The following is a 16602-nucleotide window of genomic DNA, read 5'->3' on the forward strand; positions in this document are numbered from 1 at the left end:
CTTCAAATTTCCATGAATCAGAAACACATTTAAGTTTTGGAAAACAATTGTTTGGCAGCTGCTTTTACAAGAAAACCATGCTGTAAACACAACTCCAGACTGTGCTACAAAGACCCTTCAGGTTGGATTGTACTGAGCAATGCAGGCCCAGGGTAAATATTTGAGCACACAATGCCAGGGTCTTTGAAGCAGTTTACATGTAAATGTGATAGTCAGTTTGCACTGATTAGTTTCTCCTCCAAGGAAATCTGTGAGTAAATCCAGTGGGGGTTCATATTTTGAGACTGTCCAAGGTGGCTGATTTTTTCAGCTACAGAACCATAACTGGTTCTAAAAGGGTTGCATGGCTGTAGGCAGGTAATACAGAAGCTTAATACTTGTGTATGAAAGCAAGATTAAGTAAAACTGCTGAAGTGACTGCTCAGTCCACTCAGATAAAGCCACATCAGAGTTATTCACTCCTTCCAATGATATGAAGGGGCAACAGATGACAATTAAGTGTTCAGTCATTACAAATTACTTCAAAACTAATTTAGAGATAGCATAGCCCAAAGATATGCTATTTTTTCATTTAATGCAGATAACACACTAAATTAACCGAGCCACTAAATCCATTAATGATATAGGTTATTTTTCAAATCATTAAAAGTCATAAGAAATCATACTTACAGACTGTAGACTGTGTTGGTTTTCCCCTGTAAAGTACTTGCACTTGCTCAACGTGAGAGAGAACCAAGCTTTTTCCAGAGCTGAATATTGACTCAGCATGGTTATAAACATCATACACTCACTCCAAAGCACCTGTGGAGCCCACTTTCCAGAGGTGTTGAGAACACACCCACTAAGTAAAAACCTGTCCCTTTGCAGTGGTGGATACAAAATTGCTGAAGTGGGTATCATTTGAAAGACTCAGCCTAAATTTCAGAAGAATTATAGTAGTAATTGTCAGTGAGAGTTTGGGAATTCCTGCAATTCATAAGTTCAGACAAAGTGTTCAATATTTAACCATGTGCCTAAGAACTAAGACACACTTACAAAGAGAAATGCATAAAATCTTATTCCTTTAGCTTTATTACATTTTAAGATATAAAGCGACAATGGCAGCATCAAAAAAATCTCATTTTATAGCTTCAAGGGTCTCTGCAAACACCCTCTATTTACTCACAATGACCACTAGTTAGCTTTTGGCAGATTAGATAGGAAGTCTCTGTGGCACATCATGTCACATCATAATGAGGAAGGAAACTAGGCGAATTTTGGAACAGAAGAGAGAAAGTTGGTTTTGGTTTTCTTACATAAACCCTTACAAGAGAGTGTCATGCCTTTCCATTTGTCTGGTAAAGACTTGTGGTAAAAACCATGGGGAAATGCAAATATAGGAAGTAACATCTGTAAAATCCTATTTTCAAGTCTCAGCACTATCAATACACAGAACTTGCTGTTCTCTCACACTCCGCGGCACAATATATGCTGAATTTTCAATGAAAACAGGAAAAAAAACAACCCTTATTTGATTTATCTTCAGTATATATTTTTGTCTACATTTTGCTTTTCATTGAATTGCAAAGATCTGAAGTTACATGTTTATTTGGGTCTTCTTTGGGTCATGAGTTTTTCTCATACACCCAGCTAAACTTAGATTATAGTTCACTGTTACAGAAAGCACTTCAAAGTATACACAATATGCAAATGGATTCAATCCCTTAGAGTTTAGAACTTAAATTACCTTCAAAAGCATTGGAGAAATAGGACAAGGTGTGCTAAGATTATGTCATTATGATGAAGTACAGAAAATGTTTTTAGCATGGGATTCAAAAAAGCCATTTCAGACATATATTAGCCAAATTTTCATTTGACAACTTTTTTTTTTTTTTTTTTTTTTTTTTAGTATTCCAAATTGCTGCAATAATGAGCCTTTGGCTAGAGGTTAGGTACAGATATAATCTGGGGGAAATTCCATATCTGAGGAAATGCATTCTTGGTGTGTGTCTGAAGTCACACAACTGTTGAGGATGTGAGGGAGAGAAGAGCAGGCAGGATTGACTGCTTCCCTTGTCAGTTTGATCATCCTCAGTGCTGTTACACCGCGCAGTCAATGCCAAACGAGACTATCATTTCACTTGACTTGACAAGAGCAAGCACAGTTTTGCCTGCAGCTGACTAGAACTCTCTCCAGGAGTAAACTATTTATTATATCGACTCTTAAGCTTCATACAAAAAGTAGAATAATCCCCATGGATTCAGTTACAACCTTTCTTGTGGGTTTTGCTCATAGGCTTCCTATAGCAATGTAGCAAAGTACCAGTTAGCCTTAACCTTGCTTACTTAGAGAGCCAATAGTACATGAAACAGACTGTTAAAGTGTACAGTTACAATATATGGTATAAGGTATAACTCATTGAAACCGCAGATTATCCCCATCAGATGCTCAGTATTTGCCAAGCTGAATTAAATGGGATTTCTAGAACTGAAAGGATAATTTTGGGATACCTCAAAATGGCTGAACAGCTCAAAGAAATCAGAAAATGTATTTTGCTTTGTGTTTTTGGCCGAAAAGAAAGAATATTTCCCTCTCTTTGTAGAAAACACCAAAATACTTCAGGTTACAATCATCAGAAAGACTGGGAATTCCTTCTTACAGCTGAATAAATGGCAAAGATTCCAGTTTTGTACTCTTTTAAGGCTCAGTTTTTGCTCTCAATATGTGTCATGTTCTTACCAGGGAAAAGAAAGGTTGCTCTCCTATGATATCCAGAGAGCAGAGGGAGTAGTTAAGTACAGGGATTGCAGCATTTTGTACTGTTTATGAAGATGCTTATGAAAATTATTTCCTGCTATCAAAAAGACACACTGTCCAAAAATGACGTTCCTTTTATAAAATCACATCATTGGAAATACTAAGGGTTCTCTCTTCTCCTGGACAAACAGCCTCTGTAAGGTCACACAACCCTCTAGACATGAGGACAAAGACATTTTTGGACGATGATGTGTAAGTGTTCTTTACACACTTTCTACATTATTTGCACTTTCTCTGTTTGCATCATTACTCTGAGAAGTTTATTAGTAATACAGGATAGATGACTATAAGCATGAAAATGTTATGTAGGAGACATTAGAAGTCCATGTTTTTTTCTGCTGAATGAGACATTAAAGACTTGCTTATCTCTTCACTCTTAATTTTTCCAGTGTGACTTCTGTGAGACTGCATTTTGATCTTCTACATATAACTGCTCTTCTAGCAACATGTAGTCACTTTGTTCTATGGCTTAGGATCCTGAAAGGTTTGATTCTATTCCTCTGAAATCTGGTTGAAGGAATCATCTACTTTGTAGAAACCCTGTTTATATTCCTTGGTAGGTTTTTGCATGCAAGTAACAATTAATTGATGTGATTGTGAAGGACCAATGCTCCCTTTTATTTAGAGGCTGCTTAATGTTTTGTTTTCACACCATAAATTTAGTGAAAATTACACAAGCTTCTCGAAAATGTAATAATAAAATTTCACCACTGCTTTTTAAACTGCATTCTTCAATATCACGTTTCTACAAAATCAAAAACTATTTTAAAATAACATGACTCTGGAGAAAAAGTAAATGGTTTACTTTTGAAATAATATTACAATACTTTAATAATAAGAGTCTGCAGCTCTGAAATTGAAGTGGATGTCAGTCTCTTTTCCCAGGTAACAAGGGAAAGGACAAGAGGAAATGGCTTCAAGTTGTGGTGGGGCAAGTTTAGATTGGATATTAAGAAAAACTTCTTCACCAAAAGGGTTGTCAAGCATTAGAACAGGCTGCCCAGGGAAGTGGCTCACTAACCATCCCTGGAGATATTTCAAGGGTGTGTAAATGTGGTACTCAGGGACATGGTTTAGTGGTGGACTTGGCAGAGTTAGGGTAATGGTTGGACTAGATCTTAGAGGTCTTTTCCAACCTAAACAATTCTGTAAGTCTAGAATTCAAATAAATGACACCTATACAAAAGGAATCATACATGTTCCTAATATGAATAGAGGAATGAATAAAATGAAACATAATATGATTTTAAAAGAATGACCATATTTATTTTCTATTAAAAACAGACAGTACATAAAGGTTGAAAATATAAATATGAAAATTATTGCACAGTTAGCCAACTACCCTGGTTTGGCAGCAATATTTTACAATATCATTGCGCAATAATATGCTCTGGCAGATTAAACTCTACAAAAATCCATGATGTGTACCTTTTCTGTTTACATCATAAATCATCCTACAACAGTAAGATAATTGTTCTGGCGTATGTATAAAACATCATACAGTAATATGATACATGCTTTATGAAAGCCGGAAAGAAGGAAAAAAGAGAGAATGTCTCTTAATGCTTCCCTTAAACCTTTGACTCAAATTTAAGCAACACATATTCACCTCCCCATTTGCAGTCATTTAACACAGGCAGTTCCAAGTACACATACAAATACACATATATTAAGAGGCTTTGTTATAAATAGCTATTGCTTTAACAGGTAGATTCAAATATACAATCTTCTGTAGGTCTTTAAAAAAATAATGTCCCAGTTCAGTCTATAAAAAATATGAGTTTGTCCATTCTTAATTAGAATGTGACTTGGTGAATGTCCCGAAGAGTTTGTCCCAGTGTGTGAAATAAGGAGCATAGTTTGATTTGAATTTCAGATGGTGGAGATCATGATGTGGTGCTCCTCCATACAAACCAAAAGGTACAAGTCGGTGAGTTGACCATGGAAGGTCATATCCTGAATGGTCCTCTACTGACAGAAAAATGTTTACAAGGAAGAAAATCATTTCTGTCAAAGGATGGCATCCAAGGAGCAGTGGGTTAATAGCAGCAAAAAATCCCAGTGAGAGTAACTCCCATACACTGGAATACTGTGTAGTAAGGGCAAACGTCGACACGTGCTTGTGATGCACCTTGTGGAAGGTCTTGTAGAGCCAAGGCACCCTGTGATGAAGCAAATGCCACAGGAAATATTCAAAATCAAATAGCAGCAGGCAAACTGTTACTTGCAGCAGGACCTCAGGCAGCGCTGGAGCTATCACTGGTAGATTCATTGGTCTCCAATACCAGTGGAGAAATGTCACTGGGAAGATCAACATAACATGGTGATACACACTTTGAATAATGCAAGGCACCATCATTCCAAGCGTTGGATAGTTCTGCGGCTGGATTTTGTATTTTCTCAAGTTTGGTAGTCTAATGCTTAAGAAGTCCAGTGCAATATACGGAAGACAGAAAGCCATGTATGCTGTAAAAGAAAACAGCACTGGAAAAAATGGTGACTTGATCAATGGCTCCTTTGCTGCGACAAAGTCCCAAAGAGACTGTAGGCACAGCCTGTGCCGCCGTCCCTCCATCGTGTAGTGGAGCAGCGCTCCGTCTGGCAGGCTGCAGTTCATGCTGATCGCAGTCTGAGAGGGCTGTTAATCCCGCAGCCTTTATCTGCTCAAGAAATAGCTCCGCCCCATCAGAAATCCTCCTTACATAGTAACGTGCCGCTTTAAAGAGGAAGTTCCTTTCCTGTATAGAGATGATATAATGCATTACAATCTCAGAGCAGAATTAGCTGGGCAAAGTAATCGCAGAGCTCTACGAGAGACTCGCAAAGTAGGAAACACAAGCAGAAGTGGAGAACTCCTAACAATGGAATTCAAAGAAAAAGGGATGGAAAACACTCCACTTAGTGCAGACACTTGAAAAATTGCTGTTTGTTACTAATTTTAAACTGTGTCATCATCCTTCGTTATCTTTTTGCCTTTATAGGTAAGGAAATACAAATCAGCTTTTTTTTTTAATATGTGACTGCTACCAAAGATGTATGGGTACCTAAGCACCTGGTCTGACTTGTCGGTCATGTGGTCAGTAATGGATGTGTGCAAATACATGTTTTCTTAATGATCCCTTGGTTATACAACAGGCTTAGTCAGAACCTTAAGGAGACCTACACTATGTTCCCAGTCTGAATGTGGTGGCTGTGACTTATCTCCACCTACTTTTGAGGCCATGTTCTCCTTCATGCACTTGTACTTGATATGGAAAAATTTTAGAGTAGATGCAAAATTGAGCTAACAACTTTTGAAGAACAAAGTATCTCCCTGCTTTGGAGAACAATACAAGGTAACACCTCACTATGCTTCCAGACAGATACCTAGTGACAACTATTATTGCATTATTACAAGATTCACTCCACAACTCCACAGGTCTTTGAGATTGATGATATAGAAATCATCCATTACCCAAGTATCAAACTAATGTAAGCAATTAAAAGGTGCACCAGTTAGACCTATATCCTTTAAAGGATCTCCCTGTGACCACAGGCAAGCACATTGCAGACAGAAACTAGCAGGCTTGACTCCCAACTTTTCTAATTTGCTAAAAATATTTTAGGGGTAAATGATGGAGGTTTTGATTTAACCACTAAGACATCACTTCTTTTGTGCTTTTAGAAAAAGAAAAACAAAGCTTTGAACACTTAGGGAAACAAAGCTTGCCATCAGCTTCCTATGAACTCACTTCTTTTGTAGGTACAGAATTTATTCTGCTGTTGGAAATGAGCTCAACTTCCTGGATGACTTTATTAGCTTGTTCCGATGATTTTAGCTCTTTGCTAATCAAAAAAGAAATCTGATGGGGGAAATGGGAGACAGATTTTCCTTGCTTCTCGATAATTAAGAATTATTAATTAGCAGTGAGCTTTTCTAAATATGCATGAACTTGTAACACTTAAGTTTGCTCTCAGTCTCAACCATTTTCTCTTCAGTAGATTCTGCTCTTAAGGAAGATTTTGCTCTTTCCTTAGGCTTTGAGGGGTTTGCTGAAATAGTAACATTAGCTGTGCTATTATTCAGGCAATCAGAATTTCTTTGTTGGAGACAGGTCTACCTGTCCCACATACATTTTGGAAATAAATTCAGATTCTTTGCTATTGTGAAACTGTTTTGTTGAATTCAATTAATTCAGACTACTAATTGTAGTGAAATTAAAACCCATTAAGAGACACCAATCTAACAGATGAGGATCTATAACCAAGAGCTTAATATCAATCTTCTGACTGTATTTTATCCTGATCTCTATTTCACAATAAGGACATGAAAAATGCATTTGTAACATAATCATCATCTGGGTGTGAGAATATTCATGTGATTTCTGTTGATTTATATAGCTACAATCAGAAATTAAGTTTCCCAGGTGGGATACATGATTCTCTATTTCATTAGAATTATGAAGGGACTAAATTTATTCTATATGGTATTCCATGTCTGCCTAAAGGGAGATTGACAGTAGTTGCTCAACTATCTTAAAGACACTCCCCTGACTAATCCCTACAGCCATGTCAGGTTTTAGAACCACTGCCACCTACAAACTAAATTTTAAAGAATAGGCATTTTGCCTGCAGTTTAGGTCATAGAAAAATATTCTGAGGTCCCTTAAGGAAGAATAACGGAGTTCTGCAGTCCTGTTACTAGTATATCCTGCAACACAAATCCCAAGCAAGGCGCAAGAGAGCAGCACTTACCTGGGAGGCTGGCGCCGCCCAGAGCCGGGGCCGCACCGAACCTGGCCCCGCGGCAATGGGCTTCGCCACGGGAATGGGCCCCGCGGGGATGGGCCCCGCGGGAATGGGCTCCGCCGCATGGCCCCCCCCGCTGGGATCCCGGCTCCGCTCACCGAGCGGCTGCGCTCGGGAGAATGAATCCTCACGCATGAGAGAGGGCAAACCCTCATCCTCCACAAACCGTGTCCAAGCCGTTTGGCTCGGCCACCAAAATGCACTTATGACACATCTCCGTTTCGCTCACTTCAGTTTCTTGGTCAGCGTAAGGAACAACGCGAAGAAAAGACCCAGTACACACAGATCCTTTCCGTACCTAATTCAGCAACACAACCCCAGCTTTTTTCACTCAACTTACAATGCTGCCAAACTTTCCCATGTGTTACAAGAATCTAAATGGTTCTCTCAAAAGCTCGAGACTCCTGCTACAGAGTTTAGGTTGAAGGGCACATAGTTTGGAATGAGGCCCCACAAAGGGTCTTAAATAGATTCCACATGAGCGCAAGACGCAAGCACCTACCCCAGGCTGCACTGTTAGGTACAAGCTACAAGGTAAAGTCAAATACTACCGTGGGTAGGAAAATGAGGAGAAGTTAGCAGAAAATTAGAAAACTGGAATCAACATACTGAAATTAATATAGCAGCAGAGGGAAAAATTCTTTTTCTTTCCTCCTCTTCTCCCCCTCTGTATGGTAGGATTGTTGTTGTACCAGAAGTAAGGCAACATCGCAGTGCATGCTGAGCCTTCTAGCGGGAAAAGGGTGCTGGGGAAGAGGGATGGTACCTTGCTCAGGACCAGTACCAGGGAAGCAGGACAGCCACCAGAGCAGAGGAAGGCAGCGGCAGTCCCCTGCTCTCGTTTTAGAGGGAATCGTTGCCATGCTGGGCACGCACGGTCAGCCCGAGGTGCTCACACCGCCACTCACCTGATCCCGGGGCCGGAGCTCGGGACGAATCGCGGAGCGGCGGCGGCTCCGGGGGCGGGTCCCGCGGCCCCCCGCGCGGCGCTCCGCGCAACAGCGCCCCCCAGGGCAACCGCGGCAGCCGCGCCCCCCGCCGGCTTCCCCCTCGGCACAGGGAACCGGAACAGCGGGAACAGAGGAACGCGGGCACAGCGGGAACAGCGGGCACACCGGGCACAGGGGAAGCACCGGGAACAGCGGAACAGCGGCACAGCGGAACACGGGAACAGCGGGCACAGTGGGAACAGCGGGAACACGGGCACAGCGGGAACACCGGAACAGCGGAACAGCGGAACACCGGGAACAGCGGGAACACACGGGCACAGCGGGAACAGCGGGCAAGGGCGGGCAACAGCGGGAACAGCGGGCACAGTGGGAACAGCGGGAACACCGGGAGCGGGAAACACGGGAACAGCGGGAACAGCGGGCACAGCGGGCACAGCGGTACAGCGGGCACAGGCGGACACCGGGAACAGCGGGAACAGCGGGAAGCAGCGGGGAACAGGGGAACACCGGGAACAGCGGGAACAGCGGGCACAAGCCCCGGGAACAGCGGAACAGAGGGCAACGCAGGCACAGCGGGAACACCGGGAACAGCCGGGCACAGCGGGCACAGCGGGAACACCGGGCACGTCAGCGGGAACAGCGGGAACACCGGGCACAGTGGGTATAGCGGGCACAGCGGGTACAGCGGGCACACCGGGACACATCCTTCGGCCAAACGTCCGGCGGTAACAAACTGTAGGCTGCTTTGCAGCAGGACAAAACGCGGTAGGCACGGCCTTATAGGAGTACGGGTTTGCAGGGAAAGAGGAGCTTGGCATATTTACCACTTTTAAGCTTTTTCATGGGTTGGACTCAACGATCTTAGAGGTCTTTTCCAACCTAAATGATTCTATGATTCTAACCTATAGCCCCCTTCTATTTAGTTGTTCCTTATATTCAAGTGCAGGATCTGGATACAAAGAAGGGACATGAGACTCCTCACATCCCAGGCAAGCAGCTTGAAACCTGAGCCTGTGGGGAATGCCAAGAATTTGAGGATGAAGAACACATATTCCCCTTTCAGTTTTGATTAAAAACTTTAGCCTAAACACAAAATACTTTTCTCAACAGAACTAACCCGTTGTCTTCAACAAATTCTTAATCTCCACCTCCCCAGCTAAGCTTAACTCTGTTTTACCACCTCTTCCTATGCTGAGGCACTTCTACGTTGCTCAAGTTGATGCATGTAAACTTTTGTTGGCGTTATCACTAGCCATGGAATCACTAATCAGCCTAAAAATAGTCAGCCTGGAGCTAGTGCATCACTCAGTACACTCCATTAACATACACACACTCCACCATCTTAGGCCTTCTGCATGAAATGAACAGTGTGAATGTACTTGCAGATGACTACAAAAAAATTCTTTTCAAATTCCAAGCACAAACATGAGGACAAAAACATGTCTTTACATCTGTGTTAGCCCTCACAGGTCCAATTGTTGTCATCTCTAAGTCAAAGCCCTGGACTGTGTATTGTCTTCAGATGCACACAGGTCTGTGCATCAGCTGAACAGGGACTACTTTCTTCTGGCTTTCTAGTAAAGTTTGATCATATCACTAAGTTCTAAGACCAAGTTAGATGAAGGCGTCCAGTGCCCTCTACTAAGCTGGTGCACTTTTATATTATCCAAAGCTGATGTCCAGCCAACCTTCAACATCATATATATACACACACCTGTAACACAGATGTTTATAAAACAAGCACTAAGTATGTAAGATCTGCTTAGAAAAATGTACCATCCACCACTGCTGATTCTTATTAGATCAAGCTTCTTGCTCTTCTCCTCTGTGTTCAAGGTGTTTTATTTTGCACATTTCTTTCCACTGACACCTCTGCAACCTTGTGTCACACAGTGCTTGTCACTTTAGCCAGCCAGGGAGAGCACAGCAGCTCACAATTTTCATAACCATCCCCGCTCCAGTGAGGGAGAGAAGCTCCACAATGGCTTTTATTTCCAGGCGCATCAGCTGACAAAGGTGGCAACATGTAGGATTTAATACACTCCACTGTCTTGACTGCACAACTATAGTATTCAGAACATACAGAACAGTATAGACTCAGCATATTTATTATTGTAGGTGAAGGTGACAAAGCTCAAAAGCTGGTTCAGGTGTGCCATGGCAAAGATTAGTTCCCCAACTTACTGTGGGGTTATATGCTATTTATGAGATTACCAGACAGCCTGTTAAGCAATCCAATTACCCAAGGTTTAAGAATGTGATACAAGAAGCTTTCCACCCTGTCAGTGGTTTGAAAGAAGCCTCACCTGGAGGCTTAGAAAATTACTCTGTCTTGTGAGCAATTATTTACAAGTAGTACCTTACTTAAAGTCTTGCAAAACAACAAGAATGGCCTTTTAGGTTTGGTTTGGGAAAAAATTCTTTCAAGGAAAAAGTAAAATGAAGCTTACTTGGCTATTTTACCTTTTTATTGTGCTTGTTTTACGGACAAAAAGCTGTGAAATACAGATTTGGCTTTCTGGATTCTGTCTCAAAGATTCACATACATTCATGAAACAGGAAGTGAAACACGCCACACCACTGCAAATGCCAAGCAGGTCTCATGTTTATTGAAATATCTCAAGGTTAATAAACATGATGCACATGGCTCTTGCCATATCACATACTCTCACAACGGCTAAGTTAGCCACGTCGGATTCCTACAGAAGCTTCCTTTCAGCACAGCAAGGTGAAGCAAATCTGGCTGATACAAATATAAAGCAAACTTAGAGGTCCTGCTAGGAATTGCAACCAAAATATCCTGAACCAATGAACCACTTTTTCCTTAAACAACACCTGACAATTCCCTGAGTCTGAATTAGTAATAAAATAAATCTGAACAAATAAGCCCTAATTTATGGCTTATGAATATTTTTTCAACTTTTTTTTTTTTTTTAGTAAAAAAGCGTGGCTCAGTTTAAAATGCACAATTTCCTATACCATGTAGAAAGGCTCTTTATCCTGTTGGGATTACTGACAGAAATCTGGGTTAAATCCAACCATGGCACAGAAACTATCACTCGCACTGAGGCAACTAGCTCTGGAGATTGTTCATTTGGCATGGAACTTTTAGGCATTTCAGAGGAGCAAAAGTCCTCTGCACAGTCAATAGAAAGAGCTCCAAAGTAAGAACTCTGAGGCAGACGTGAATCCTCTTCCCCATTAAATGGGGGCTTAGCCCCAGTTTGAAGTGGAAACTGAGACAAATGGAACTGCTGTTAATACTGTCAGACTTCTCCAGGCTGTTGTACAGTTCCTGAACACACTGGTGGGGAGCACCATATAAACAGTTAAGAAGTAAATTATCTTCAAAGCAGCACATGATTAAAGGGGAAAGTCCACTCAAGCTGTAGAATTAATGCTTTGGCTCTTCTCCCACCAGTAGTTTACTGGAAGAGTTTGTTTTCTAGTTAGTGGTCAGTGCAAAATGCAAGTATATGTTAAGTCATTCTCCTTGAAAGCCATAACCTATTGAAAAAGTTAACTGAAAGTGGTTTTCTTTGAACCACTACTCTTGTTCTAGGAATCTGTGAGGGCAAATAACAACCTGTATCTATAGCTGGTATGTGAAACATGAAAGGCTTCAGGGACACCATTAAATCAAGAAAATGCAGCAATGAATCAGTCCCAAAATAGGACATTTTAACAGACAGTGGTCATCTCTGGCTTCATGACAGTTCTTCTGGGCAGAATATTGAAAAAGAAAGTAATCTGATGTAGCTAGCTTTTATGTGATGGCTAAAATAATAACACAGCCAAAAGTCACTAAGTGCTTTGTAAAGTGCCAGCACCAAATGGGTCACTGCAGTGCACGGAGTACTTGTGAAAGGTACTGAGAAATGGCAGTGTTTTATGCACAGTGAAATACTTATTGTTATAATTTTCAAGCAGCTGACGTGCTGAATGGACTAACTTGTCTTTCAGACATGTCACTAAATTTATGTGCACATGACATACTCCTTTTGTGCTAAGTCCTACTGCTGTGTTTTGAGTACCATGCCACTGTGTGCAAAATCAGCAGAATACGATGAGGAGAGAGAAATAATACTGAAAAAAACCAACCCAATATGAATCCGATTCACTTGTCGTTGCTGGCATTTTAAAAATGCATCATACTAAACAATGTAGCATTATTGCCAGAAGAGTGTATCTTCCAAAAAAAAGAAAAAAAGACAAATTCTTAGTGAAGTAATACTCTGAAATACCATGTCAGTTTAGAGATACTTCCTAATCATATTAATTATTTCATTATACATGCGGTAAGGTGCATCAAGGCCCCAGATGAAATCCAAATGTTCCCATTCTGGAATGTTTTTGTGGTAAGCCAAATTTGTAATCTGAGTGAGCAGCATAGCAACATCCTTTGGGTCTGCCAGCCAGTCCTGTCCACCAGTCCACACCGCAGTTGGTACAGTCATCTCTTTTATTTTGTAGAAAGGGGGAGTAGACTGAGAAGGGGGAAAGTGAAAACAAAAGCATTAGAAAGAGAAAATCTTCAGTATGATTCTACTCTGCAGTGTAACACAATAACTGCAAGAATGTGTCAGATTCTCATTTTCTCTTTTGGGCAGCTAGAGAAGGAGGTGGAGTCCTGACTCAATCAAAAATGTAACTGCAAGAGTCCTGCAATATTACAGCATGCCTAGCAGTAAAGACATGGTTTGAGGAGTTTACAAGACAGCAGGGTAGCAGAAGTCTCAGAGAAGGCATCCTGTTCAAGGTATTGTGTGCAGCAATTTAGAAATAAAAATGCATGAAGGTTAAACAGGCTAAAGATAAGCAATACACATGAACTGACACTTTCTGCCTAATGAGGAGAAGTGCAGGGGATCTCACGATCTAGGCTGGCAGGACTCCCCCTCAAGAAGCAGCGTGCCTCCGTAAGTTCATATCCAAGGATGAGCTCCATACTGAACTAGGGCTACCTCATAGCTCTACAGTCCTTTCTTTTTTTTTTTTTTTAAAAAAAAGCAGATCTCCAACCTGGTTACTGGGTAACACTAATGGCTCTTTAGCATGCAGCATAAACACAGTACTGAGAGAAGTGCCTGAGGACTATTTTCTTATGACACTCAAGAATTAATCTGTAAAAGATGTCTACCTGGTTGTAGTGAGCCATATTTGCAGCCTTGCTTCCCCAGTCATAAGCTTTGAGTTCCCCAGTTTTCACAGCCTAGAAATAAACAAATACACATACAAAGAACCGCAACACTACCACAAGAATTACAAAGTGCAGGTTGTCTGGACAACTGGCAATGGCAACCAATACAAACAACAGTAGAATACCAAGTATTACAGTGTCACTGCTTTGCCCAATGTCACAGGAGTGGGAAACACTAACACTCAACACCATTAGACTTTGTTCCTTAAGATTCCAAACGCTCTCATAGCAATAGTGGAAAAGATTAAGGAAAACAGTTTAGTGTATCCAAAGCCAGGATGTGGCAACTCCATGCTTACTTCTCATACATTTACCTTGCTGTCTAAATATGTATTAATAGAGCATGGAGATTTCTTAGAAAGTCTGCTCTGCATGATTTACCATCTATTTTTGAGAAACAGATGCCTATATAACAGGGATCTGGAAAAAAACCCAAATCTTCACAGATTTCTTTCTGAGCCAAGAGTTGAACAGCCTTGTAGAGCAGCACACATTGCATCTGATTAGGTGACCAAGTCCAGCTACAAGATCACAGATAGCACTGAACACTGCTTCTGTGGCAAATGTTTCATTTGCCAAACTGCTGAGCAAGCTTCAGGCACAACAGTATCACAGGTATTAAACTGTGCATTGAGATGAAATTCAAAATATACTAATAAAATATAAAATGAAGCCAAACAGAATAGAATAAAAAACCTCCTGTTTTCCACTGGCTAAAAATATAACTTGTAATCAAAACAGGGTTTGCTGAAAGGGTAACAAATACTTGTTACAGCATCTCTGCAAGTTAAGTTATTCTGTTGTATTTTTTGTTGGCCTGAAGTACTTACAGTTAGCATATTTTCAAAGAAATAGGGAAGAGGGGTGAACCACTGCAAGTCCTTACCATGAAAAAAGACAACACCTGCTGTTCTGACAATTGTCAGTTCCAAATTTCACTTGGGCTATGCTGCATATATATTTTTGGCATTTTATTCCATTTAAATATCAGAGGCATCAATACTCTAAAAACAAGCTAGAATCACGGACATTTCAGATTCTGCAAACTCTACCTGGCTCCAGTGGATCATGTTTTGGACAGATGTTCCTGCAGGGCAGTGTGTCGAATACACATCCACTCGGCTCTGCAACAAGATAATTAACATGTTTTATTCCTCATAGTGCATCAGTTCTACTCATTGTTGCTTCCTGAACAACTAACAGAAACTACTCCATTCCTCTTAAAACCGTTATAAACAAAAGTTAAGTGGAACCACAAATATAAACGAGATAAAAGGTTCAGACATTCAGGGGATTAACTACAATTAACTGCAGAACACTAAAGCTGAATTTTAAACCTAATAATGATATCCCTTAAGTTTTTATATATTTAGAAAAGAGAGTGCTGGTATTGTAAGAATTGGGTGCACATAACTAATATTTAGATGGACCTCCAGAAACGTTGCTACTCTACATTTAAACTAGCAGCTGTCAGTCCAAAGTGGTTCAGAACTTCATACACTTTTTATTTAGAAGTACAGAGTAGCACAGGGAAACTTAAATCCTAACAGAAAAAAAATATTATCAACCATTAAAACTATGAAAACCGTATGTGTTGGGCAAGGAAACACTGAAAAACTGTACTTTTTACTTTGATATAGGTTACAAAAAATGTACACTTTTGCATCCAGAGTGGTTAAAAAAAGATAATTATCTCACTCCAATAAAAAAAATTCTCAGCTTTCATCTACCTGTGGTTAAACTGATATCAGTTTTTACTGATTTCAGGGAGCTGGAAACACTTTAAGAAGCACTAGGAAAAAAAATGCAGTCTCACACCATTTGCTGTTAACCAGCTTTTAGATAACAAAACAAGTTCTGTGAACAAATCCTTTGAAATTAGAGATGCAGATGAAGCCATCGGCAGGGTCAGAAACTGGTCTCAGAAAAAGTAATTGCATACATTCACCAAGAGACCAGAAAACTTCAACAGTACTCTTAAAAAGTTGAAAATTATATCTTTATTCCTCAGTTCCTTGCAAAAGGAAGCAAATACTTGCCCCATCATATTAATTAATTTCTCTGATTCTCTTCCCCAGAAGATCTGAAATAATGTATTTTAGTTTTCCAGTAACATTTTAAAAGGTTAATTCTATCCATCCCAATTGGGGAACTAACCTATACAAAGGAAAGACATTAATCCAAATTCAGTATGATGAAGGCAGCATTAGTGGTCCATCAGTACAGCGACACACAGTCAATACTGTGTCAGAGTTCACCATAACTTAGCTATTAAAAAAAAGTCACTAGAACACACCATATTCAAGTTCCTCTCATTAAAACCACACAGAAGAAAGAATAAGTTGCCACAAAGATCATCAAGAATTCTGTGGGTGCAAACATGGGTAGCAAGCCACTTCAGCACAGAATTCTGCGGGAGGAATTGCTTCTTTCCAAACATGTCCTACAAAATAACAAACACACAGGACAAACATGTAATTGCATAGAATGACGTTTCCAGTTTTTACACTACAACATTCTTGATGTAATTATTTCCGTTTGCACTGGTGACAGGTGTGTCCTATGAAAATTATTTATCTCCTTATCAGCCTTGTTTACAGTCCCATGGGAATGTCACAGTTAATGCTTCTGCTACAAAGTGTGCAGTCCATTAACCCCATGAAAAGTAAATGGGAATTGGTAAAATCTTGCAAGAATTCCAAACCTACCCTCAAAATCAAATAAAATTTAAATTCAGTATTTTACAGGAACACTGTACAGCTTCTTGTCATCAGAATTCTTTAGGGTTAAAGTATATTAAGCTGTGTCTGCTAATGTTAAATGGTTGTACTTGCAACTTCCTCTCTTCAACCCATGAGAGAAAAAGA

At 40.4% G+C, this 16602-nt stretch overlaps 2 protein-coding genes across 3 annotated transcripts in view; both read right to left on the reverse strand.

Moving 5' to 3' along the window:
* Positions 1-4052: 4052 nt before the first annotated feature.
* CH25H (cholesterol 25-hydroxylase) lies at positions 4053-8486 on the reverse strand. 2 transcript variants are annotated; one of them, XM_008929828.3, is made up of 2 exons: positions 8352-8486; positions 4053-5535 (listed from the first exon to the last, which is right to left on the reverse strand). In XM_008929828.3, the coding sequence occupies exon 2, from the start codon at positions 5412-5414 to the stop codon at positions 4590-4592; it is 825 nt and encodes a 274-aa protein (XP_008928076.2). In that variant the 5' UTR covers positions 5415-5535; positions 8352-8486; the 3' UTR covers positions 4053-4589. The 2 variants fall into 2 exon arrangements, 1 of the variants encoding a protein (XP_008928076.2); XR_001920190.2 differs by lacking the exon at positions 4053-5535 and adding an exon at positions 6207-6829.
* A 2957-nt stretch (positions 8487-11443) lies between these two features.
* Positions 11444-16602, reverse strand: part of LIPA (lipase A, lysosomal acid type) — a 29734-nt gene continuing 24575 nt past the window's right edge. The window contains exons 6-9 of the mRNA XM_029958594.1: positions 16032-16178; positions 14788-14859; positions 13676-13747; positions 11444-13022 (exon numbers count right to left, since the gene is read on the reverse strand). Of these exons, the coding sequence (XP_029814454.1) occupies positions 12789-13022; positions 13676-13747; positions 14788-14859; positions 16032-16178 (525 nt within the window). The 3' untranslated portion in view covers positions 11444-12788. The remainder of the gene's footprint in view (positions 13023-13675; positions 13748-14787; positions 14860-16031; positions 16179-16602) is intronic.

This window comes from Manacus vitellinus, unplaced genomic scaffold (assembly GCF_001715985.3).
Source record: "Manacus vitellinus isolate BGI_N305 unplaced genomic scaffold, ASM171598v3 scaffold_15_pilon, whole genome shotgun sequence".
In the NCBI taxonomy this organism is placed as follows: domain Eukaryota; kingdom Metazoa; phylum Chordata; class Aves; order Passeriformes; family Pipridae; genus Manacus; species Manacus vitellinus.

Excerpts from the sequence above, each read along its gene's own strand:
- CH25H (XM_008929828.3), bottom strand. The coding sequence starts at position 5,414 with ATGAACTGCAGCCTGCCAGACGGAGCGCTGCTCCACTACACGATGGAG.